Source organism: Perca flavescens, chromosome 7, assembly GCF_004354835.1.
Source record: "Perca flavescens isolate YP-PL-M2 chromosome 7, PFLA_1.0, whole genome shotgun sequence".
Taxonomy (NCBI): domain Eukaryota; kingdom Metazoa; phylum Chordata; class Actinopteri; order Perciformes; family Percidae; genus Perca; species Perca flavescens.
The window spans coordinates 29160838-29186280 of NC_041337.1; the positions used below are offsets into that span (position 1 = coordinate 29160838).

The 25443-nt window shown below is 41.0% G+C and overlaps 2 protein-coding genes across 3 annotated transcripts; one reads left to right on the plus strand and one right to left on the minus strand.

Moving 5' to 3' along the window:
• Positions 1-1116: 1116 nt before the first annotated feature.
• Positions 1117-25346, plus strand: LOC114558934 (E3 ubiquitin-protein ligase TRIM7). 2 transcript variants are annotated; one of them, XM_028583238.1, is made up of 4 exons: positions 1117-1211; positions 22410-22549; positions 23862-24029; positions 24400-25346. In XM_028583238.1, the coding sequence occupies exons 2-4, from the start codon at positions 22521-22523 to the stop codon at positions 25106-25108; spliced, it is 906 nt and encodes a 301-aa protein (XP_028439039.1). In that variant the 5' UTR covers positions 1117-1211; positions 22410-22520; the 3' UTR covers positions 25109-25346. The 2 variants fall into 2 exon arrangements, with proteins under 2 accessions (XP_028439039.1, XP_028439037.1); XM_028583236.1 differs by lacking the exons at positions 1117-1211; positions 22410-22549 and adding an exon at positions 23392-23456.
• Positions 4864-6898, minus strand: LOC114558935 (twist-related protein 2-like). The gene has a single exon (XM_028583239.1). It carries the CDS (start codon positions 6508-6510, stop codon positions 5863-5865), a length of 648 nt encoding a protein of 215 aa, XP_028439040.1. The 5' UTR covers positions 6511-6898; the 3' UTR covers positions 4864-5862.
• Positions 25347-25443: the final 97 nt, after the last annotated feature.

The following is a 25443-nucleotide window of genomic DNA, read 5'->3' on the forward strand; positions in this document are numbered from 1 at the left end:
GTAAATGTTGTCTGATGTGTCGACGAGTGTATGTGTGTGAGTGTGAGAGAGAGTGTTTGCAATTGCATGTGCATTAGTACATATGTAAACTTCTGGCATGGGTTTTGTACATGCATCTGCAAGTATTTGTGTGTGTGCGTGTGTGTGTGTGTGTGTGTGTTTGTGTGTGCGTGCGTGTGTGTGTCCGTCAAATACTGTAAATGACCTCCTGTAATTATATTCCCAGTGGCTGTTTCTTTGTCTTGTCTTATGTAGAGGCCAGTATTGCCTCACATCTTAATTCCCTTTATTACTGATGCCATTTGTACCTTCTTCTTAAAGAAAGATATCACTGTAAATAGAAAACTCCAAGACCAAAATACACATGTCACACATGTGCCTTGATGCATTCAGTAGGATGTGTATTGGTAACTCTTAACTAACTGGACTTACAGTAACTCTGTATAACTATAACATGACATTGAAATCTTTGTTTCATGCTATTCTTCATTATTTACCTTTTATGTGTTATTTTTTTCCTTTACATTTCCTACCATGTGTATGTATAGAAAGATTGTCTATTTTGTACTGTTATTTTTGTCTTTTCCTCTTGATTAAAAAAAAAGGATTTCCAGTGTAAGCCCATTTTTTGTCTAAACATCATCATATACAGTATATATTGACAATAGCATTAAGCATCTTCAATACCTTGATTAAAAGTAGCCCCTGATTGGCTGAGTTAGGAGAAATAAAAATAGTTCCTGAAAAAGCAAACAAATATGGATGCTTTACCTTGTTTGAATTGAGCCAATATGCTGTGCTGTATTGTTAATGCGCAGTGTTTTTTTTTTTTTATAAACCGTAACACCAACAATGCTGTAGCCAAAAAAAACAACAACTGTTTAGTTCATTAATATTAAATGTTTGCGTGAATGCTAGGCATGACAAGCTATGTGTTAAGGGACACCTTTTCAGTCATTGCTATAATGTTTTTTTTTACATTGAATTACTTTGTGACTACCTATTTGGAAACATTTCTGTTTGAATCAGTCAATCGAACTTGAGATGACGTAAATGTTTGGATGTTATAAACATATGTCCCATCCATTCCATGTGACCTTAATGGGGCATTGATCCCAGCTGGGAAATGTCCCAAGTGATCGGTGTCATCCTTCCTGAGCAGTCAGCTGCTTAAAAACCTGCATCCACAGAACTATAGCGAAACTTCTCAGGTCTGTGAACTATAACCTTATCATATTTTATCGATGAACAGACGTCCGATAACCGCTCTACTGGCAAAGAGGCTGGAAAAAAACTTGATTGCACTGGAACAATTTTGTACGTAGTATATCATATAATCTATACCATAGCAGTTAAGGGCAGAGCATTATTAAGCCTTCCCTATAAAACCGCAGTGGTAATAAACCTGATTCAAAACGTGGCATGGTTACTGGTGACTTTTAGAGTTTAAGATTTTTTTCACGGCAGACATGTTTATATGTCATAGTAGGAAAAGCACAGGTGTATTCAAAACATTAATAATGGCTGCATTCCACTTAGGAGAGGCCCTGGTATTGTACATGCTGACTCACTGAAATAGCTTACTGGGACACTTGATGGAATTGAGCCATTGTTAAGGTGATCAATTTCATCTGTGCTTTTCCTACAATAGACAAGTCAAAATGTCTGCTATGAAAAAGGTCCATTGTTTTTTAAAAGCCCTGGACACCCACACAGGTGTTTCCACTTCTTGTGCTTGATTGAACCTCTCCTCAGGACTGTACACACGTGTGTTTGATTGACATCTCTCTAACTCTGCTGGTAGCTTTGTTGCGCATGTTAATTCAGAACAAGTACACCTTTTATTTTTTTAATCTCTACATCTTGGTGTCACGTAATTTCCGTCACAACTGCACCCAAATTCAACCGGAGCAGCGGTTTAATCAGAACAAGTGAAAACACCCCTGTGTGTGAGCAGAGCCTTCAACTAGCTGCACCAGTGTTTCTGAAAATACTACACATTACATGGCAAACCATGTTTCAACGCTGTAGTGTTTCAGAGGAAGAACAATGTAAAGTTACAGCTAAGCACTGAATGTAATATTAATGATATATATATATATATTTTAGGCCTTTATTGATAGGAAATTTTAGGCATGAAAGGGGAGCTAAAAGGGGAATGACCTGCAGCTGAAGGTTGGAATTGAACCCGCGGCCGCTGTGGCGAGGACTATAGCTATTTAAGCCATATTTATCAGCAAAAAAAAAAGCATCTTTGAGACTCTACTAATTTGTCTCTAACAATCTCACATTGTTGATTAAAGAAAATATCAACGGACAAGCAGCTTGAAAAGATTGTTGTCCCCATGTATATGGTCTAATATAATAAGTCATAATAATAGTTGTGTGACTATCAGTTGATTAATCGCAAAGTGCATTTCTTTTTTTATCATTTGACATGGTGAAATATCGCCAGCAGTTTATAGCAATAAACTGATCAGTGTAGTTGAGCCATACTGTAACTATGTTTCCGGTGGTTACCACTGTGTGAAAGCTTTAATGATCTAACTCTTGCTGCAGTATCAGCATACACAAAAGTAAACATGCAGGCCACTGTAGAATAAATGAAAAAAGATCATGCTACAAACTTAGAATTTGGTCCCAAACACGCTATAAATATTCCCAGAGCCCTTAATTGCACAGTAACGTGTTCTTTTTTGGAGGAATTAACTGTTCCTGACTGACCAGGCAAAGGCGCACAGACCTCATTAAAAAAAAAAAAAAAAAAAAAAGACTGGGGGAAGGAGGAAGGGAGGGAAAACAAGAGAGGCAGTTTAACAAGAGAGACGGGAGACAAAGAGGGTGTGGTGCCAGCATAAATCTTTGCACCGTTCATCATCCATTTTTACCAAAACAACAAGAATCTCATGAATAGTTTGAAGTTTTATTTTTCAGACAAATAATGATTAATGTGTTGTATGCATCACTACATCTAATTCTCCAGGGATTTTTCTGCTTGTGATATGTACAGTATAATCAGTCATACTGTATCAGTCTCACTCCTTATTTGTAAATTAACACACTATACTCTATATACTTCAAGTAAACGCTCCTCAAAAACAAAACCTTGCTCTGCCTAAGTTTCCTTAGAATAATACCTCTGGGAAAATAGTCAGAAAAACCAAACAACTAAACATAAAATACTGGTCCAACTTGACTTTTATCGTCAATTTCTGTATTTTTCTGTATTTTCAATAAATCAGAGCTCTTTGTTGGTTTACTTGGCGCAGAAATGTCCTCTTTCCCCATGTCAGTCTGCATCCTGATCAATATGTCTTTTAATATTCTTAAACATTAATTTTCTCCAAAAGTGAGGTAACTAAAAAAAAAGTTCCATTCGCATCAAAGTCCACATGATTAGTGTAGCAGTAATGGTGGCATGGAGCAGAGATGAACAGGGAAGATCACAGTCACTTTATTCAGCAGCTGGAAAGACAAAAACAACAAACTGATCAGTTTGTCGAGATCCCACGTCTGACATATTCATCATTAGATGTTGGACATATGAATACATTATTATTCCAAATAATTGTTCCCAAATAACAAGGGCATCATGGGGCACTGACTGACCATCAAACAGATCTAATTTCATATTTCCAAGGTGCTACGAGAAGAAGATAACGCTAACACTTTAACATAAAAAAAACAAATAAAACCTTTCAAATAAATTTCACCATTGGACAAATAACAGAAATGAATGTCACCTTTTTTTCATAACAAGCTAGAATCAATATACCAGTTCAGAATACAACATCATTTAATAATAATATGCAATAATGAAAGGTGATGCATGGACATGAAACTGAGGCTCAGTATTGACATCTATGGCGGGTTAGTAAACACTTTGGGTCATTGTTGTTGCCAAATTTTCCATTTGTCACTTTAAAAACAAAAAGTAAGTACTGTGTCTCAGTAATTAGACAAATGCTGTGTGAAATGAATCTGCACTCAAAAAGAAATCATTTCCTCGATTCTTAAGGCCAGCCACTCTCATTTCAAGTGCAAAAAGCACAGGGGCAGCTTTTCTCTTTTGGCTACAAAGTAGAATTCTTTTTAAATGTCAAGTGTCTTCTAACATGTCAGTGTAGGTTAGTCCTCTGAGACAACACTGTGCTGACTGTGGGGCTCAGTAAGAAGTCTACAGAGGGGCTGGAAACATTCGCTACCTCCCTGGGACATTCTAATGATAGGTTGCTGGGCTTCATGCATATTGTCAATGAAGGAAGAAGTTTGTCATGGATAAGCATCGAATACAAACAATATGTCAACCCCCATCTCTCTTGGAGTCTGGTTGTTTATAGAAAAAGCTAAAGCAGGTGATGGATATTTGCATGGTATTAGTTCTATTTCACGCAAGACAAAAATCAATCGGTAATAATACAAAACAGACTTTTTGTTGCTTTACTGCATGTATATAATTTGGCAATTATGGATGTTGACTTTTAAAGAAAATGGTTCTTTTTCAATCCCAAGCTGTGGGGGAGGTGTATGTGGTTTTGTGCATGTGTGCGTGCGCATGGCTCAACTATGCATGTGTGCACATTGGTTAGTGTGTGTGTGTGTGTGTGTGTGTGTGTGTGTGTGTGTGTGTGTGTGTGTGTATAAATCTGCTCTCACCTCCTCCATCACTTCCAGTGGTTTATGGGAGCCCAGCAGGGAGCCACATCAGCCTCCCCTTTGATGGTGACACACATGATTCATGGCGTTTTGAGACCGTTTGTTTTCATTACGCCTCCTCGTCAGCTCGCTGTAGCTGCATCACGGTTTCGTGCAACGCAGGCACATTTGGGCCAGAATGAGAGGAAAGAATTTCAAGAGGAGAAGTTTTTTTTTTTTTTTGGCACTAGAAGAAACAAAGGGGCTCGGTTTGGGTATAAAGAGGAGAAACTGAAGTCAGGATGGACAGCTACGTTTTCCACCGTCACTTGGGTTCAGAGGTGGTCAGAGATTCATGATACGTCAGAGTTTTGGAAAAGTAGGAGTTGAAAGGGTACGGAAAATTCAAAGGACCAATCTCTCTTGAAACAATCAAATTTAGTTTTTCCAGTTCTGTTTCCTCGAATGCCTCTTCCGCAATCTCTAGTTGTTGCACTTTGTACATTACACAAAACTTTATACACTGCAGCAGCACAGAAAACAAAGTTCAAATGTTTCCATACCTATGATGACGATAGTAAAGGTTATGATGATAGAGATGGCGGTTGTGGTGATAAAACCAAGGGTGATGATAAGGATGAAACCAGAGGTCAAGCTTCAGAACCCGAGAAAGCCGAGGGCTCAGACGTCTCTAGCAGAATAAGCCGTGCTGTCATGTGGAAACAACATTTAGGACAGGTCGACCATCAACCATCAGGTTGTTGAATGATTGAAATGATGTCTGGATGTCTTTATCTGTCACCTGTCCTCCATTGTGATCTTACTAGTACAAACATCATGAAGAAATTCCTTTAAAAAGCCAGGAATCGTACACTGAGCACAATGTCCCTTTTGTGATACTTTTCTTGGAATGCCAGCACTGGCACACTTAAGCAGCAATAGCTGCTTTTGGCAAGCAAAACAATAGAATTAGAAGAATGCATCTGATACGTAACTTGACATCAATGAAAACTTGACAAAGGGATAGCGGCTTAAAAAGCAGCTTGGTCCAAATGCTCGTGCTAAAGTGTCAGTCTTTTTTAATTATCATTGAGGCAAACAGATGATATGACCTGTTAAAAAGTCCGCTGGTAGACCCAATTCAGACCTCAGCCCTCTGTGTCAAATGAGAACATTTCCCTGTCATTAGGGCAACAGTCAAAAGACAAGCCTAGCTTTTAGGCAGGGCTAGTGACCAGCAGACATGGTCGACCAGGCCCCCTCCATCCTCCACACAGAGAAGGCGTAGCTCAGTCTCTCGTGGGCCAGGTAGTTACATCCAGCCAGCTTAGTGTCCATCTCGTCATTCTGCAGAACCTGGTACAGAAAGTCAATGTAGCGCGATGCCAATTTAAGGGTCTGGATCTTGCTCAGTTTGTCAGACGGGAGCGTTGGGATTATTTTACGCAACGAGGCAAAGGCGTCGTTCAGAGATTGTGTCCGCTGGCGCTCCCGAATGTTGGCGATCACCCGCTGGCCGTGTGGATCCTCAAGGGCCGAGAGATCTCCAGGACTAGCGCCGGGGCCAGGAGAAAGGGATGGGCCTGAGGAAGGCGGCCGATGTTGAGGACTCTTCTTGAGTCTTTTGGCTTCAGTCAGCGTGTAAATCTGGATGTCCTCCGCTGGCTTCACCTGGCCGTCATGTGCTGCTGTAGTGGGAGTAACTGTTGTAACGTGATCCTCCGTTTGTGAGCCCGTCTGCCGTTTGCGCCTGGTGACCCCCGGTGTTGCTACAACAACAGGACAGGCGTTAGAAGGTGGCCTTCCCGTGTTCTCCTCGCTGGAAACCCCCTCGTCCTCAGGGTGGTCATCATTAGACTGCTCCTCCTCTCTCATGCTTGGCCACGTTTTTCTTCTGTCTTCTCTCTCTCTGAATATCTCTAGTGCCTCTCTCTTTCCTTTAATATATCTCTCTCCACTTTCCTGCTTTCACACAGTTTTCCTCTGTTCTGTCCGTCTTCAGGAGCTCCCTCTGTTACGTTGTGTGTTTCTCCGGCCTTCTGCTGTGTTGTTCTTCTCCAACAGTTACCAGCTTTACACTTTGTCACATCCGAACATGCCAAGCCAAAACTGGTGTGTAGTCAGCCGTCAGCTTTAGATTGCCACAGTGCTTCTTCATCCACACATGTGGAAACCTGCCAGTGATCTCTTCCCAGTGTCTGTGAGTGTACACATCGGCAAACCGGACTGGTCTCATGTCCCGCTCCTGTAGCTGCATGTGAGGCAACAGCAACCTGAATCTGACTTTTTAAAGGGAGGGAACCATGAAACCTTCAGCTGCCCACCCATCTGAGTCACTGATTGGTCCGGAGGACTTTTTTTGGACAGCTGAGCTTAAGACAACAGGAAGAATGCAACTTAAGCGATTGGTTTGATCAAAAGGACGAGGCGGAGACAAAGGTGCGTCGTGCAGCCAATCAAATTGAACCGTTGTGACGTTTGTTTCTTGTCATAGAAGTTGCCCAAGTTTATAGGTTCCAGATTTCCTCCAAAGCAAGTCGCTACCATCCCCCCCTCTCGCTGCCTGGCTCTCTGTCCCCCCTGCCTCCACTCTCCACAACTCAGCACCATCATCGGTTGCTTTCAATATAGTTCAGAGAAAAGAAGAAAAAAACGGCAAAGGAAGCTCCACAAATTTTTGGTTTGAAAGTCAAACGCTACTTCTGTCTGCTTTATGAATAGTGAATGTGAATGTGATGATACTTTACCACAACATGTTCCAGGCAGATGGAGTAATGGTTAGAAAGAGGATTCAAAATCACTGTATACAATACTTTTAAAAAGGTAAACACAGTTAAATACAGAAATACAATAGTACATCCTTTTACCATAATATAGCTATGGCCTCCAATTGGACATCATCATTATAACCAAAACAAAACTATTTTTTCTGTGTTCTTCGACTGTACAACATAAACATCTATTTAATAAATGATTGGAAAATTAGCTAAAAATATTACACCTCTTATTAACAGAGGGTTCTTTTTGTTTGTTAAAACAACAGAGACAGTGTGTTTAATTTCACTGCCAGTAACTTGGCTGTTGTTTCTCACCATAAACCCGGACCTGGCATTCAGTCAGCACTGCAGCACTGAGGTCTAATCACAGCATTCAGGAAATAAGGAGTTCTGTGGATCAGAGGGAGGCCTGTGGGACAATTTGTTTCACGTTTCTTCTACCTACATTTAGTCCAAGCCTCAGTCCAGGTCCAACGTACATGGACTTTACTTTCTCAAACTTCTGGGTGAGTCCCAGCCTGGCCCACACAGCCACAACCCACACAAAAGAAGGGTCTATTGTTTGCGTTTTGCATTTGAGAGACATAATTCTTAACAATGACGAATAAACTTGAGTGGAAATGGTTTTATACAGGCACAGAACTGAAAACTCTCTCCTCTGAGTCAACTCAAGGATGGCTCAAGTCCACAACAAGAAGAGAAACCTCCATTGTCTGACCACAGATGATACCATTTCTCTTGCTCACACACCAATGCTCACCATGACTGTGGAGGTTTTTGTTGCTACAACAATATTTGCACTAGTATGTGTAAGATGTAAAGCCACATGTCCCCCACGAGCCCCATTTGAGGCTCCTGGAGTCTGAATCAACGGAAGTACATTTCCAGGATAAAGCCTGACATCCGGCGAGCTTTGCTCCTCACCTTCCTCTCTCTGTGTGTTGCCGTTCTCCAAATCCTTTCGATACGAGAAACAACAACAAACTTCGAGCTATCAAGCCACACGCTAAAAGAAACAATAAAAATCTTCTAAACTAAAAACTACACAAACAGACCAGCCATGTCCCAGCAGGAATGTGATCCGAATTGGGGAGAAAATAAGAACATTAGCAGCCAAGATTACAGATTTCTCTGACGTTAGCATGCAGCTAACGTTACGGTTACATGTAGCAGTGGATTGACTGTAACGGAGGATATAGCAGCACTTTTTATGGTGAACAGGCACAAAGGCGTCTAAATCAAAAACTACACTACTGATGACATGTTCCAGAAGGAAAGTGATTTGAAATTGGGGAGACATTAACAGCATCTGTTAGCATGTAGCTACATGTAGCAGTGTATGTGATTTAAACACCGCAGTAACGTGCCTGGAGCAGATGACCATATAAAGACATCTGGCACTGATTGGCATCAGTTCGAGCTGGGAGTAGAAAAACCAATAGGAAATGGAGTGTTCAGAACAGTCTGAAATCTGAACTTTTTGCTTACAGGGATTACTTTTACATATATTTACAGCATTCTTTGGAACTTTGGCCACGTTTAACATCCGACATTTTAACATTATATATATTTAAAGCTTTAGTGCATAACTTTTTTATATTAACGAACGTCTGTTACATTCAAGCCATTGCCAAATTAAAGCTAATTAAGACTATCAGCTCCACAAAACTCTCTGTATTTCTCAATATGGCTATGTTCAGAAACTGGTGTCATCAGGCGACTTTCGCGCGCAGAAAATCGAGTGAAGATAATTACCCCTTCTGAAGAGTCCATCGTGTTTTTATAATCCTCTGTGTCCTCCTTGGCTTCTAGCAACTGCGTGGAGGAGGGGCGAGGAGGCGTGGGGAGGGTTCGCGATCATGGAAGTATGCCATGTGGATGCACCAACAGTTTGTTGTCATTACTTAGAATTCCTCATGTAGGAGACAGAAGATACGCACTGTAGCTTTAAAAAAAATAAGGAAAAGCATAATAGGTCTTCTTTAAAGAGAGGGGCATGACCAGAAGAGTGGTCAGCATTTGATTAAATAAAGATATCTGCATTCGTCGATACATTTTAATTTTGTGGGACTTGAAAGTAGTAGATGTGCAAGTCTGCATGGAGAGTAAAGAAGTAACGAAATAGCCAAAATGTCACTAAATCAAAAGTATCAATGCTTAGATATTGTAAAAAACAATAACTAACTGAATGATAGCAGTTAAGGTATCCAGTTATATCCAACTGCCTTGGCTCCACCTAGAGCTCACCATGTGTGATTGTGATTCGCTGATGTGTTGACAATCCTACAGTATGAACAGTATGCTCTTTATCACATCCTTTGGTCATGCAGATATCAGCTGCTCCTAGGAATTTTCCGTCATGTTAGTTTTGGCACCCTGGCTCAGTGGTTAACACTGCAGGATGTATATAACATCTGTTGCCCTAACCAATGACAGGTCAGGGCAGTGAACATAGCGTATAGCTTGGCACAGTGTTGAAAACATTTGATTTCAATATATTTAAATTCAAAGCCAACCTTTGAGGATGCGACCATCTCTCTACCTCTCTAAGGTTGGCATAGACCTTGGGTTGGCATGATGTATGAAGTATTGAGATTTAATGGGGTTAGTTCTACACAGGGTTATTGTCATCCTGTGCTAGGTATAGTGGTGGAATGTAACGAAGTACAAATTACTGTACTTAAGTACATTTTTCACGTATCTGTACTTTACTTAAGTAGAATCAATAGTGCATACTTTTGACTTTTACTTTGTTACATTTTGCAGCAATTATCTATACTTTCTACTCCACCACATTTCTACCAGGTTCCGTTACATTTTCAGATCAGTTTTACCCCCTGCCAAAACGTCTTCCTGACCATCACGTACGGCACGAGCCGGCCCGAAGCCTGAAGTGGGAGTGGGTGAGCAGGTCAAGGATGGCAAGTGACGGTGATCCCCGTAGCTCTCCGTGGGGTAGTGGAGCTGCCAAACCCGCTGGCGCCGCCCGCTGCTGCTACAGGCGGAGATGAGAGCTCAGCTGCTCTGAGGCTTTACGGATGGTTTACAGCCTGGTTGTCATTCCCTGAATTTTCGTCTCGAAAAGCAACTCCATAAAGAGAGGGTGGTTCATTACATGGAGGACTGACCAGAGTTTAGTTTTTAGTTTATTTTTCAGATATATATATATATATATATATAGTACAGGCCAAAAGTTTGGACACACCTTATCATTCAATGCGTTTTCTTTATTTTCATGACTATTTATATTGTAGATTCTCACTGAAGGCATCAAAACTATGAATGAACACATATGGAATTATGTACTTAACAAAAAAGTGTGAAATAACTGAAAACATGTCTTATATTTTAGATTCCTCAAAGTAGCCACCCTTTGCTTTTTTGAATGCGCTCCAAACACTTGGTGTTCTCTCAATGAGCTTCATGAGGTAGTCACCTGAAATGGTTTTCACTTCACAGGTATGCCTTGTCAAGGTTAATTAGTGGAATTTTTCCCTTATAAATGGGGTTGGGACCATCAGTTGTGTTGTGCAGAAGTCAGGTTGATACACAGCCAACTATTGGACAACTGTTAGAATTCATATTATGGCAAGAACCAATCAGCTAAGTAAAGAGAAACGAGTGGCCATCATTACTTTAACAAATGAAGGTCAGTCAGTCCGGAAAATTGCGAAAACTTTGAATGTGTCCCCAAGTGCAGTCGCAAAAACCATCAAGCGATACAACAAAACTGGCTCACATGAGGACCGCCCCAGGAAAGGAAGACCAAGAGTCACCTCTGCTGCTGAGGATAAGTTCATCAGAGTCACCAGCCTCAGAAATCGCAAGTTAACAGCAGCTCAGATTAGAGACCAGATGGATGCCACACAGAGTTCTATCAGCAGAAACATCTCTAGAACAACTGTTAAGAGGAGACTGCGCGAATCAGGCCTTCATGGTCAAGTAGCTACTAGGAAACCACTGCTAAGGAGAGGCAACAAGCAGAAGAGATTTGTTTGGGCCAAGAAACACAAGGAATGGACATTAGACCAGTGGAAATCTGTGCTTTGGTCTGATGAGTCCAAATTTGAGATCTTTGGTTCCAACCGCCGTGTCTTTGTGTGACGCAGAAAAGGTGAATGGATGGATTCTACATGCCTGGTTCCCACTGTGAAGCATGGAGGAGGAGGTGTGATGGTGTGGGGGTGCTTTGCTGGTGACACTGTTGCGGATTTATTCAAAATTGAAGGCATACTGAACCAGCATGGCTACCACAGCATCCTGCAGCGACATGCCATCCCATCCGGTTTGCGTTTAGTTGGACCATCATTTATTTTTCAACAGGACAATGACCCCAAACACACCTCCAGGCTGTGTAATGGCTATTTGACCAAGAAGGAGAGTGATGGAGTGCTGCGCCAGATGACCTGGCCTCCACAGTCACCGGACCTGAACCCAATCGAGATGGTTTGGGGTGAGCTGGACCGCAGAGTGAACGCAAAAGCGCCAACAAGTGCTAAGCATCTCTGGGAACTCCTTCAAGACTGTTGGAAAACCATTCCAGGTGAACCATTTCTCTTGAAGCTCATCAAGAGAATGCAAAGAGTGTGCAAAGCAGTAATCAGATTAAAGGGTGGCTACTTTAAAGAAACTAGAATATAAGACATGTTTTCAGTTATTTCACACTTTTTTGTTAAGTACATAATTCCATATGTGTTCATTCATAGTTTTGATGCCTTCAGTGAGAATGTAAATGTAAATGGTCATGAAAATAAAGGAAATGCATTGAATGAGAAGGTGTTTCCAAACTTTTGACCTGTACTATATATATATATATATATATATATATATATATATATATATATATATATATATATATGAAAAATATACCAACTTAGTCTAGGTTTAGAGATATATTATCATTTGGAAATAACGATTTATTCTCTTAATGTCTATATTATAACAATTTATTCTCTTAGACATTAAGAGAATAAATCGTTATGCCAGTACTACTAATACTAACTAGTACTACTTAATACTTAAAGTACATTTAAAATCAGGTACTTTTTACTTTTACTTAAGTAGGGTTGTCATTGTGGTACTTCTACTTTTACTAAAGTAAATATGTCTCTGGTTATTTTTACTTTCACTTAAGTACTGATATTCAGTACTTCCTCCACCACTGGCTAGGTATTAGAAATACAGTCCTCCTGAGTGACCAAGGTACTGGTCTTAACTGCAACTGGTGCCTGGAGTCGTGCCAAGAGACAAAGAAATGCACTAGCAAAAGCCAGGAGTACAGCTGCTAGCAGATGTAAAAATGGATGTAAAGGATGCAGGGTTTGAAGTATTTTTTTTAAATGTGGCTTAGCAGGTGTTTTATGACGAGGTGAACGCATTTTACACGCATTTATTTTGGTAGGCCTCAAGGATACATGCGTTTTGATAAGAAACGCTGAATATAAACATAACTTCGAAGGTTTGAAGGGCGTATTTGAGTAACGATTTCTCAAAACTTTACATGACACAACATGCAGTCACACAATCATGAAATTAATATTAACACAATCAGTCTGGTGTTAAATGACTAGAAATATTTACACCAGAAAGCCAGAGTGAAGTAACAATCCTGCTCTCATGCAATGTTTCAGTAGTTGTGGAAATTTGTGTCCATAAATACTCTGAGCACAGACTGCTGCCAAACTCATTGATTCCCTTTCATCTTCTTCGCTCTAACCATCATCAGACCGTGCATCCTCGCTGTGGGCGATGGGACACCTGTGATGGATCACAACTATTTACATATCACAGCTCTCTTGAAACTGTTCCTTGCTTGCCAAAAATAAATACCTCCGAGCTAAAGGAGTGAGTGATGGAAAATGGATATCAGGTCTTGATATAAACACATATATTGGGGCAGAGAAGAGGGGAGGGCCGGGCCACGCTCACAATGCTTCGTCTTGTCTGGGAAGGGCCCCCCGGAGGCTGACTGCGTTTGGAAAAAGGGGAAAGAACACCGGACCCTGTCTGTTTGAACTGCATGCTCAAATGAGGACTTAGCATAAATATTTCCACCAAGAGAAATGAGAGAATGTTATCACATGTGGAGTTTATATATACACACACATGGCACACACACATGCTTGAAAATTCATGGGTTTACAATGTGGCATGCATTTACACAAACCCACAAAAAAGAGGATCCACGTATAAACATGTTGGTTAAAGGATGTTAGGTAGGCTACAAAACCTGGTTCAACCCTAAATTGGGTTGTGTAATTTTATGATATTTATAAGACATTTATTTTCCATAAAACAGCTATAATTGTCCTGCATTTGAACAATTTTGGTTGCTCAACAATCTATCCACATTTCACCATGTTAGTGTTTGTTGGAGGGCTTGATTTGGATTAGACAGTTTGTGTTAGTAGAGTAAGTGGTAGTATACAGTATTTGTTTCTCCAAAGAGGAAATTTTCCTTCAATGTCCAATCCTGTTTTACTTTTTTCTGAGCAAGAATTTCTCTCACTTACTATTACATAGCTTATACCGAAATAATCTGTGGTCTAAACACTGTCGGCAATGGTTCTAAATTGTTCATCATCATTATCGCCCAATTCTGCAATTCCCCTCATCTCCATGGAGCGTTTTAGCTTCAGCAAAAAGCTTTGATAAACCAGCTGCCAGCTCAGCACCAAACAACATACGAAATACTAGTTTAACATGGTTTTCCCACATAAAAAATGAAAAAAAAAGTTTATGACTTAAAGGTGCAATATGTAATATTGTATGTAATACTGGCAGCTAGCGGTTAAAATAGTTACTGCACTACTAATTCAAAATACTGGAGAGTCGTCTCCCCCGCCCCCTCCTGCCCAGACTCGAAGTTCAAGGGGGTTGCCAGGCTGAGACCGCAGCATTCACAACAATGTTGCTAGACGCTTTTCTCACATAGCCAGACGTTACTCCACAGCACAGCGGAGTAGCTAACGTTAGATGCTGGCTATATTGACATGTCATAAAAGCCTGTGCTCACGCGGAGCTCTGTAACCAACTGACAGACACACTTTTTCGGCTTAAAATTACAGTATGAACCGCTAAAAACACAACAACCTCACTGTCCTCTCCACACGCCAGTCAGGCACACTTCCTTGGCTTAGAATTACAATATGAAACGCTAAAAATACCACTACCTTGCCGACGGAACACACTTCATTGGCTTAGAATTACGGCAACAATCGCTAAATACACTGCAAACTCACAGTCCTCTCTTTCTGATTTACAGCCCCCCTCTCGTGGCTTAAAATAACTCACCGTTGTCGGCGGCAGCCGCTGAAGAGGCTACACGCTGTAAACAGCCATGGGCTGCTTGCCTGGTCCTCCCGGTAACGTTAACAGTTAGCAGGGTTAGCATGGCGGCGTTAGCCAGGACCAGTCGGGATCACTTTACTGGCTGAGTCTCAATTGTTTTTGCGAGTAACCAACTCGGGTACTCTAGCTATATAATTCAATGTGAGTACACAAATGTTGAAATGACAAAAAATGCCCATCCCTAGTAGCTGTGATAAATTAGCCTGAAGCTAATGCTTACCTGTTCATGAGGAAATAAGCCAACTCCGCGTCCTTTTGGGCTCTAAGCTGTCTCCATCTTTCAAATACATCTCCAATATTTACCAGGGGTTTGTTACGTCACGCAACTGTTAGAAACATGCCGTTTTCTTTTTTTTATGTCATGTAGAATCTATCTCCGTTGATCCTGTTTGTTTGTTTGCTGCTTTCATGGCTGTACTAACGTTACAGCTGTAGCGCGTTGGGTTTACGTTTTTACAGGTATATCTGGCAACCCGGCCTGCCTGTCAAACTGGGCCGTTGACAACAACACACAGATCAAAACATAAACATAAATTCCGTCACGGAATGTAAATTTCAAAAAGAAAAATACTGACATTAACATTGTTGTCAGAAAAGATAGTATTTCAGTTTAACATGTTTCCTTAATATCTGATGAGGCATTGGTGTCATTTTTGGATTTATTACAGTACAAATATTACATATTGGACCTTTAAAGTTCCACTCCAGACTTTAAAGTATGTAAAAAAAATAAAGTTTATCATGGTTTTCCCACATAAAAAAACAACAACTCTGTAATTCAGTGGATAAATGTTTTTTTTTTCAGCGTCACAACCCCCGCATAATGATTGGTTTCACTATCAGAATTTAATCCATTTGGTCCCATAACATTTGGAAAGTCTAGAAGAGAGATGATTAAATCCTTTAATACAAATTCAAGTTGGCGAAGCCCTAAAACGAGAGGTAGCTGACTCGGCCAGCGGGAGTCTCTAGTGGACCTGCTCTATGGGCCCCATAGAGCTGAAGCAGTGCCGATCATCTGGGTAATTTTATATTCGGTAATTGAACTTTTTTTACTTCATGCTCTACCGAGCAAATAAATGAACAGGGCTCTGCCTCCATAGCTGTATCCAGTTCTTATTATAAGCAGGGACAATTTTCAGGCTTATTCTTTCTACGTTTTCTTTTTTTCATCTGTGAAAAGGGTGAATTTTTTTTACAGACAAATTTTGTTAAGTGTTGTAATACTCAATTCGACCACAAGAGGCTGAAGTGCACAACTACCCAATATTCTGTTCCAAACACGACTGAAAACATTCATGTTTTATTTGAGGGAGGTGAGTTTTAATTTCTTCATGCACACTAAACACAAGGTAAATATATTGTGTGTCACCAAGTTATGGATCATTACTGTTATGTATTTCTTTTGGCTAGAAAGATACATTACTCAGCACACTCTTTGCTGTTACCTCGTGTTCAGAGTGCATGGAGAAATTAAAACTTACCTGGAAGAAAACATGAATGCTTTCAGTCCTATTTAGAACAGAACATGGGGTAGTGGTGCACTTCAGCCCCTTGTGGACGAACTGAGTACTGCAACAACAGCAAAAAAATGTACCTCCTCACAGATAGAAAAAAATAGAAAAATTGAGCCTGAAAAAATTATTCTTGCTTGCTTTTAGGACTTCTGTACAGAAGTCTAATTGTACAAAATAAGATAATACTGGTGGAGACATGTGCAGCAGTAAATTGCAACATACACATTAAAGTGCCCATATTATGAAAAAAATCCCTTTTTCTGGGATTTGGGGTGTTATTTTGTGTCTCTGGTGCTTCCACACGCATACAAACTTGGAAAAAAATATATATCCATGTTGTTTTGAGTGAGATACGGGTTTCTGAATGTGTCCTGCTTTCAGTCTCCGGGTGAGCTGGTCAGAATCTGCACGGCTTTCTACGTCAGTAGCCAAGACGAGGTGGCTAACCGTAGCATGCTAGTGCTAGCATGCTAGCTCGTTCTCAATGGCAAAACACTGCTACAACTAACATTAGTTCACCATAATCTACAAAAGAACTACTTACATGTCCCTGTTCTGCAGGTATTCCACGCTAAGTTGGAAGTGCGCCCTTGTTTAGAAGAAGTCTCCCGGCTAATCCTGCCTTGTACTACTGAAGTTGTAGAAACAAACAGCTAGCTGATGTGATCCTTAACTAGCTACTGCGCATGTGCGCCTCCCAACAAAGATGTGATAGAAGTGAGATGTCTCACTCTGTAGCTAAAACAGAGACCTGAACACACAGGGTGAAAAGAGGAGCTGCAGCAATGTTCAGTACAGCAAAAAGATGGTGTTTTTTGAAAATTGTAAATTGTAAATTGTAAACCTATTCTGGTACAACCTCAAAATACAATTATGAACCTGAAAATGAGCATAATATGGGTACTTTAATGCAGCAGTACTGATCCAAACATATATAAATACTGACTGCACAATGAATACTTTTACTTAAGTACTTAAACTACATTTTGCTGATAATACTTAAGTAGCAAACCGTGACAAGGCTGCGTGTGTGTGTGTGTGTGTGTGTGTGTGTGTGTGTGTGTGTGTGTGTGTGTGAACTGATCAGGCAGCATTTTCCGAGCCTGGCCCACGTCCGACAGAGCAGTAACCGAACCCGACCCGAGCCCGACAGGCGTTAAGATATTTATGTCCGAGCCCGACCGAGCCTGACACAGTTAAAATCTCATTTTTTTCTCATACGCTACTAATGACACGTTAGCCTAATATGCACGTGTTTCGTTTTCACAGCTACATAAACAAATTTCCGCAGACAGGAAGACAGATGTTATAGGGTTATATTTTAAATTTATTTTAATCACAAAAACGAACCTTTGCATCAACAAGTGAAACAAGCCCATTGGATACCTACATAATAAGCTGTTTTAAATTTAAAATGTTCAATGCCTTATCAAGCCGATGTGATTGAGCCCAACCCGAACCCGAACATCATTTCTAAATATCTGTCCGACCCGGCCCAGCCCGTTGGGTCCCGTCGGGCTCGAGTCGGGTATCAGCACTCGTGTGTGTGTGTGTGTGTGTGTGTGTGTGTGCGTTATATATAATACATTTATTTTATAAAGTGCTTTAAAAGGTAGTCAAAGGCACTTTACAAGGCAAAGACAAAGACAAAGAAAAACAATAACAATTGACAATATGACTCAAGGTAAAACAATGGCTATGATGACATACACAATACAACATTCCTGTTAGTTTGAATTGCTGCCATCTCTCTCTCTCTCATATCTCATATTTGTTTTATTTGTGTGGTTGAACTTACACTTTAAGTACACAAGGTGGAGCCAGAGATGACACCAAGTGGACGCATTTCATCTTTTGTCATTATATGGTTAATATGACACACAGCTGACACACAGCTCTATGTTATGAGATGCTTTTTCATTTACAATGCATGTGTACAACTACTTTTTGGAGCATTGCCATCTATGGACTTCTGTTATATATTGCATAATTTAACGTAGTTCACATTACTATGAGCATCTTTTGCTTATATCTAAATTATCTTTTTGTTTACTTTCTAAAATTCCATTTTGAAATAGTTTTTTTAGTTTCACAAATGATTTAGGGCTCCATTTTTGTTTATTTAACCCTTGTGTTGACATCGGGTCACAATGACCCGTTTTCAATTTTTGTTTTATATCAGAAAATATGGGACGTAGAAATCAGCGCTGAAAATGTGTAGAAGAAAATTTAACAATTTAAAACGTTGGAAAAAGTAAAAACAATCGTCAAAAACGTTTTTTTCAAGGTTTACGGGAAGACAACACAAGGGTTAAGCTATTGTTTCAGTAAATTGCTATAAATTCATTCTTAATTCAATACTTTTTTATTTAGTGATGCATTGATTTGTTTGTAAAGGTTCGTTATTAGTCATTTTATCCCTCATTCTTGTCTGAACAGACGTCAGTTAATGGACAGTTTCTAATTTGAGAAAAACAATATTTTGTTGTCATAAGCTTCAGAACAAGCACGTAAGCGGACCTTGAGTTGAGTTTGTTTTGTCAACTGCTGTTTCAGAGGTCAGGAATGTACATCAAGCATTTCATTATTTAAATGTTTTTGTTAGAAACGCTGGCTTCCTGTCCTTTCCCAAGTTCTGTGCCCACCAGATGTCCTTCCTTCCTGACGTCCTTGTGTGTCAAATTTGTCCGAAGAAAGGTTGTGACAACAATGACATATCACAACTTTGTGTAGACTGACAGTATATAATACCGGAAAGGTGGGATGTACTGTATATCATCAATGAGACATGTGCTTTATCATAAATACTGTATGCACATGTTTGACAGTTATTGTGATTTAACAACCTGAGAGAATCATGTCATATAATCACAATTATTTTCAAATGTATGACCTGCCAATGAGAAAACATTGTCTATCTATTTCAGGTACTAAATTCTTGTATTGTTTGTGTCAAATAAGGACTTAGGTGGCCGGGTTGGTTCAGTGGGTAGAGCAGGCGCACACGTGCAGAGAGGCTTGTGCCTCGACGCAGAGGTCCAGGGTTCAGGTCTGACCTGTGGTGGTTTCCTGTATGTCTTCCCCCTCTCTCTCCCCTTTCTCACCTAGCTGTTCAGTCTATTAAAGGTGGAAAAGCCCCCAAAATAATCTTAACTAGGATACCTGCAGTTTAACAAACAAACTCTTCACATTTTGATTACTTTCACTTGACTTTTTGTTGGAAGGTAACCTTGATACCTCCAGTGAAATAAGTCTCTTAAATGCATCCTCTGCTGTAATGTGATGTTTACAATCAACAGGAGACATCAGCGCGTGAGATTTGTGTGTATGATACAATGCTCCTCTCTTTTGGGGTCATCCAAACACATGCAGAAACACAAACAAAGGTTTGCTGTTAATTTATCCAACAACCAGTCATGCATTTCTTATGTCCCATAAAGAGTTTTATACACCTTATGGGTTGGGATAATGTGGAATTTTCAAGTCTACTGATGTAAACTTAAGGTAAAACAAGAACATTACTGAACTTGGAATAAGATGCCTCGGGCTAGATTTGTGCTCTGAGCTTTTCCCGTAAATATGTCACTTCACTTACTTTCTAATTTCCAAAACGAGCTCTAAGCGGACATGACTGCTGACCGGTGTAGCATATTGTCAACAGCAACATCATCCCCTATGCTGGTGGAAATTTCTGTTAGCACAAACCACACATGGAAAGTCATGCTGTCCTGCACACATTTGGGGATACTCCTCCTACTATTGTGATACATTGTTAAGGGCTGAAGACTTCCTTGTTTGCTCTGTATGTACTGCCTATATTACCTGTTGTCGTTGTAGACTTACTTGTCGCCTCACCGGGGTGGAAAGAAGACACGGAGTGAAGAAGGAACGACAGATATAGTTTTAGGACAAAAAAAAGGTGGAAACGCTGTAAGAAGGTTGGCAGGTTTTGACACCAAGAGTGACATGAGAAGAGAAATAATCGGCAAGTAAAAAAAGAAGCGACCGACCTCATCGCCTGCCATCATGTTTTTCTCCAAGCCAGAGGATCAGCTAGGTTTCGAGCTGAGCTGCCCCATCTGCCTCCAGCTGTTCTCTGATCCGGTGGTTCTCCCCTGTGGACACAACTACTGTCAAGCCTGTATCTGGAAGACCATCGACAAGAGGGACAAAACCCTTCCACGTTGCCCAGAGTGCCGCATGGAGTATCAGGGTGTGGAGTCCCTGCAGAAAAACTTCAAACTCTCCAGCATCATCGAAGGTTACCGAGCCACCGCACCACAGCTGTACATCAGGAAGCCTGAGACGGAGCCTGAGAAGACGGAGGTTTTCTGCGACCACTGTATAGATGAGCAGTCGCTGGCTGTGAAGACCTGCCTGAAATGTGAAGTGTCTCTGTGTCCCAGGCACTTTCAGAGACACCATGATAAGGAGGCGTTCAGGGCACACACTATGGTGGAGCCCCTGAAGGAGCTGGGGTTGAAGAGCTGCGCCACTCACCGGCTGGCCCTTGAGTATTTCTGTTCCAACGACATGACGTTGATGTGCAGCACGTGCTACACAGAAGGCCGTCACCAGGGCCACGGTGTTCTCACCTTCAATCTAGCCGAGGAGGAGATGAGGCGAGCGCTGGAGAGCTGCGTCAAGGTCCTTTTGTGGTTTCATTCACATTTACCAGACTTTTATTCCAGAGACATTTTTCCTACGGTGATATTTTCGCATCAGTTTTGCAAACCTCTGCAATATTGGGAATTGGTGATAAAGTAAAACACAGGTGTTTTATTTTACGGTCAAATTTCTGAATAATTTCCTGGAAAGAACTTTGTTATTGGGAAATTAGAGACACTGAATTATATTGGTATCCTAGAGATTCTATTAGTCAGTGCAGCAGGTCTGAACGCAAAAATGTGAAACTTATCTTCAGGCAAGCACACAATTTAGTGACAAGAATAAAGTTTTTGAAAATGACTTTTGCTTGAATCAAACAGAGCACTTTAGGGAGTGCTGAATGTCGAGCAATGATGAAGAGGCTTATTTATGCCAATTGCTAAACAACAATGAAAAGGTTTGAGTCAAGTGGCTATCGGGCACAAAGTCATTTTGTTTCGGAACTGATGGATGATGGTGATGATGATTCCACGGTAGCATAATGAGGGTCACTACATGTAAACCAAAGCATTGAGAGCTTTGTATGTGTACAGACAGTTCATTGCCATGCGCCATCTTGGGAAAACAGTCACGACCAGTCGAACTGTCTGTACACTTACAAAGTTCTCAATGCTTCGGTTTACATGTAGGGACCCTCATTATGCTACCGTGGAAATGTGGTGCTATTTTGAGTCTTGTTAGTGGTATAGAAATAGCGATTTCTTTGTACTGTACCCCTGCGTTACAAGCTAATTAGCTGTTTGCGCTAAAACTGATCACATTCGATTAGCATGAAAATATATCCCAGAGAGCGGTCGACTCGTTACTCATTTGTTATTAACCGCTAGGTTCATTTTGCGCCAGATTTGTCCTTTAATACACAGCCCTGGCTGTGTAAATGGAAAACAAACAGAAAGGAGTGCATGAGTTTTTGTTTGGCAGTTGAGTTCAAATATTAACAATCTTTGTGCAGAATCACTTAATGCACCTTTATTTACATCTGTGCTGAGTAGAAGTGCAAAGTTATCGCACCAAAAACTCACTTGGACTTGGCCAGGCCTTCCTCTTCCGTGTGCTGGTCATTGTTTACAGTCTGATTAGCAACCTGAGACGCGAGAATGGAGTTGGAGTTGGAGTTGGAGTTGGAGTTGAGAGACAACATCTACCACCGGATTGCTTCACAATTAGCCTATTACACTCAGTTAACACTTTAAACCCACACTAGTTGATGGGTTCTGAGATTGCATTCTGGCCAATGTGTTTTGGCTCTTTTACTCTTCACAAAGTGTGTTTACCTGCATGCAACCAAACCATATAGCAGACTACAAAAAGGTTGCAAACGGACTACAAAAGGAAACCAGAATGCTTCCGATGCCAAAATCTTGCCTACAGATTCTGCATTCATATGTAGATATCTGTTAGAGATTACTTGGTGTAAAACAAACAAATCTCTTATGTGGGTTACTTAAATCTGTGTTTGCAGGGGGTTTCTAGTAGGCTGCTGAAGACAGAGAGTCTCCTACAGAGGACAGCAGAGGAGCAAGCAGCCTCTGAAGTTACAGGGGACAGAGTGGTCAACAAGGCTGTCACTGTCATGGACGGAATGGCTGCACTGGTGGACAGGTAATATGCTGCACCTGTGCTGGTATTGATCCTGCCTTAAAAAGTAGAATGTGCTGTCCTAACGCAGATGTATTAAATGATGCAAATGTCTTACTATAAGCGATGTCAAGGCATGGAAACACAATGTTCTGTTTGGTTTGTTTTTTTAACATGAGAGGTTTGCCTGTGCTGTTTCTCTGTCCTCATCTCCCTGGTTTGAGGTGGGCAGGGCTTAGTTGGACAAAGATGATGTCATGTGATGTAAATAATTCACAGGTTATGTCACAGTAAAGTCAGTCACGGTAGGATTTATAGTATATATTATAGTGCATTAGATTACGAGAGGCAGTTTCTCTTTCAGTCTTAAGGCCCTGACACACCAACCCGACAGCCGACCGTCAGGATGAAATGTATTCAGACTGATCAGTCTCCCCGAGTTGGTCAAAAAAGGTGCCTCGGAACACACCGAAGTGAAAAATGAAAACCGGCAGCTGATTGGACGAACGCGTCACGTGGGTCTGGCTGCTCTCGGATTTTACAACCGAGCATAATGGCGGCTCATTCAGAATACGACACGATACATATTTTACAAAGATAGTTCACCGAAACGTGTTTCTGAAAAAATTTTAAGCGAGAAACAGGCCATGCAGTTGCTGAATCTGTCTTCATTTCAGATTGACAAAGGTCAGTTAGAAAGATTTTCGTCAGATTTTGAGAGGCTGTTCGTCACATTAACATACAGTGCACTGATTCGCTAGTCAAGGGCTAGCACTCCACCAATCAGATTGGTCATTGAGTCCGACTGCCCGCCCTCCAACCCAGCAAGTCAGGTCGGCCAAAATGAAGGCTGACGGCCCCTCCGATGGACGATGGCACGGAACCTACCGAACAGACTCGAGTCACAGACTGTCCGACTGACGATTATCGGGTTGGTGTGTCAGGGCCTTTAAAGAGCAAGATCAGGCAGTGACTTTTGCAGATAAAATTGCATGCCAGAACTCAGCAGACCAAATATTTTATGTGATGAATCCAGCTTATCAGCATTTTTTGACTTTTCAACCAAAGTAATAGTGTTTAAATGTCATGGACTATTCATTAACAGCTCTAAAACTGGACTAAATGATAGTTAATATCATTCATCTGTATTGTAAAGTTAGATTTGATTGATGTGAAAGAACAAAAAAACTGAAATAAAAGTCCTATGAAGCGAACCACACAACATACTGTCAAGCAATGCTAGCAATAACAGGTGGAGAATCATTATGACGATTTTTGCTGATAGGAGCTCACAGTTTACGTTCATTCTGATGTACCGTTGTTGTGTTGTGTTCAGGTACAAAGAACGTCTATGTGTCATACTGGAGGAGGAGAGAAACCAGTGCAGAAAACGCAGGCTCCTCGGACAGAGTGCACTCAAAGAGCGACAGCAGCAGTTAATGGAGGCGCAGCGATGTGCCACACAGGCCCTCAGTGAGACAGACACATGCATCTTCATACACAGGTACAACAGAAATCTATATTGCTTTTAAAATTAAAATAAACGAATACAACAAAAAACATACTAGGAAAAAGAAACTATTAAGAAGCTATTATCAGCTTTACAAACTGAGGTGATATATACAGTAGTGTATATAATAATGTGCTGAATGAACATGTGCACTATTAGCACTTCTAAAATATAAAACAAACGGGTAAGTCCACACACACACACACACACACACACACACACACACACACTAGGAAAATGTTTTCCAGGCCGTTGTATGTCTGTGCATTCATGCAGCTTACATACTGTAAGTAAAGATATGACGCTAAGTCATGGTAGCACTACAACAATGGAAATCAACTGAGGAAATTCTTCTGCTCTCCAGGTTCATGCTGATTGAACATAAGCTGAGGGAAGTCGTCACAGACACAGTTCCCTCCGTGATCCTCTCAAAGGTTCCACTGAACACCAGGCGTCTCCAGGCAAGCCTCAAAACCCAAGACTTCCGCTCAGAAATGACCCGCCTCCTGAATTCCCTCCACATCCTCCTGAGCCCCCTGGACCTCACCTTCAACCTCTGCACTGCCCACCCCAGCCTGATAGTCTCCAATGATCTGCACACAGTCCAGTACAGCCCTACCAAGCAGTCCTATGCAGAGCACCCAGAGCGTTTTACAAGCGCCTCCCAGGTTCTTTGCAAACAGGGGTTTTTGAGTGGCGTGCACATATGGGTGGTAGAAGTGGGCTCCAACAGCATGTGGTCGCTGGGTGTGTGTTACAAGAGCATCCCTCGCCGTGGTGACCACAGTCGTTTAGGACACAACTCTGTTTCCTGGCGGCTGCAATGGAAAAACAACAAGCTGACAGGGTGCCAGTCCTCGTGCAATGTGGCTCTGGGGGAAATGACCAATCATCTGCTGAGGATTGAGATAGTGCTGGACTATGAGGCTGGAACATTGATGTTCCACAACATCAAAGGACACAGGGAGCACCTCCACACCTTCAGGGCTATGTTTAAGGAGCGGGTTTACCCAGCGTTCAGTATACATTCAAACACACCAGAGTCCTGGATCACACTGCACAGTGGGATGTAAACACAACTTCTATTTTTATTGTTTTTATATATATATATTTTAGATGTTTTATTTGGGTGTTCAACCATGTAAATTTGCCTCCAACTAAAAAAATTTTTTCTTACTTTTGTATTCACTGCTTTCTTTCAAACGCCTGTATGGAAATACATTAAAAAAGTGCCGATTGGATAAGAAGTTTTACTTTTATTTTCCTTATATACAGTAAACATTGATGTGCTTGAACTTGAATGCTAGCATTTGGGCTGAATATGAGACATGATTGTGTTTATGCTATAAATAAACTATTGTGCTAATGTCTGTTTATCCATATTTGTATGTGTATGTATGTATGTATG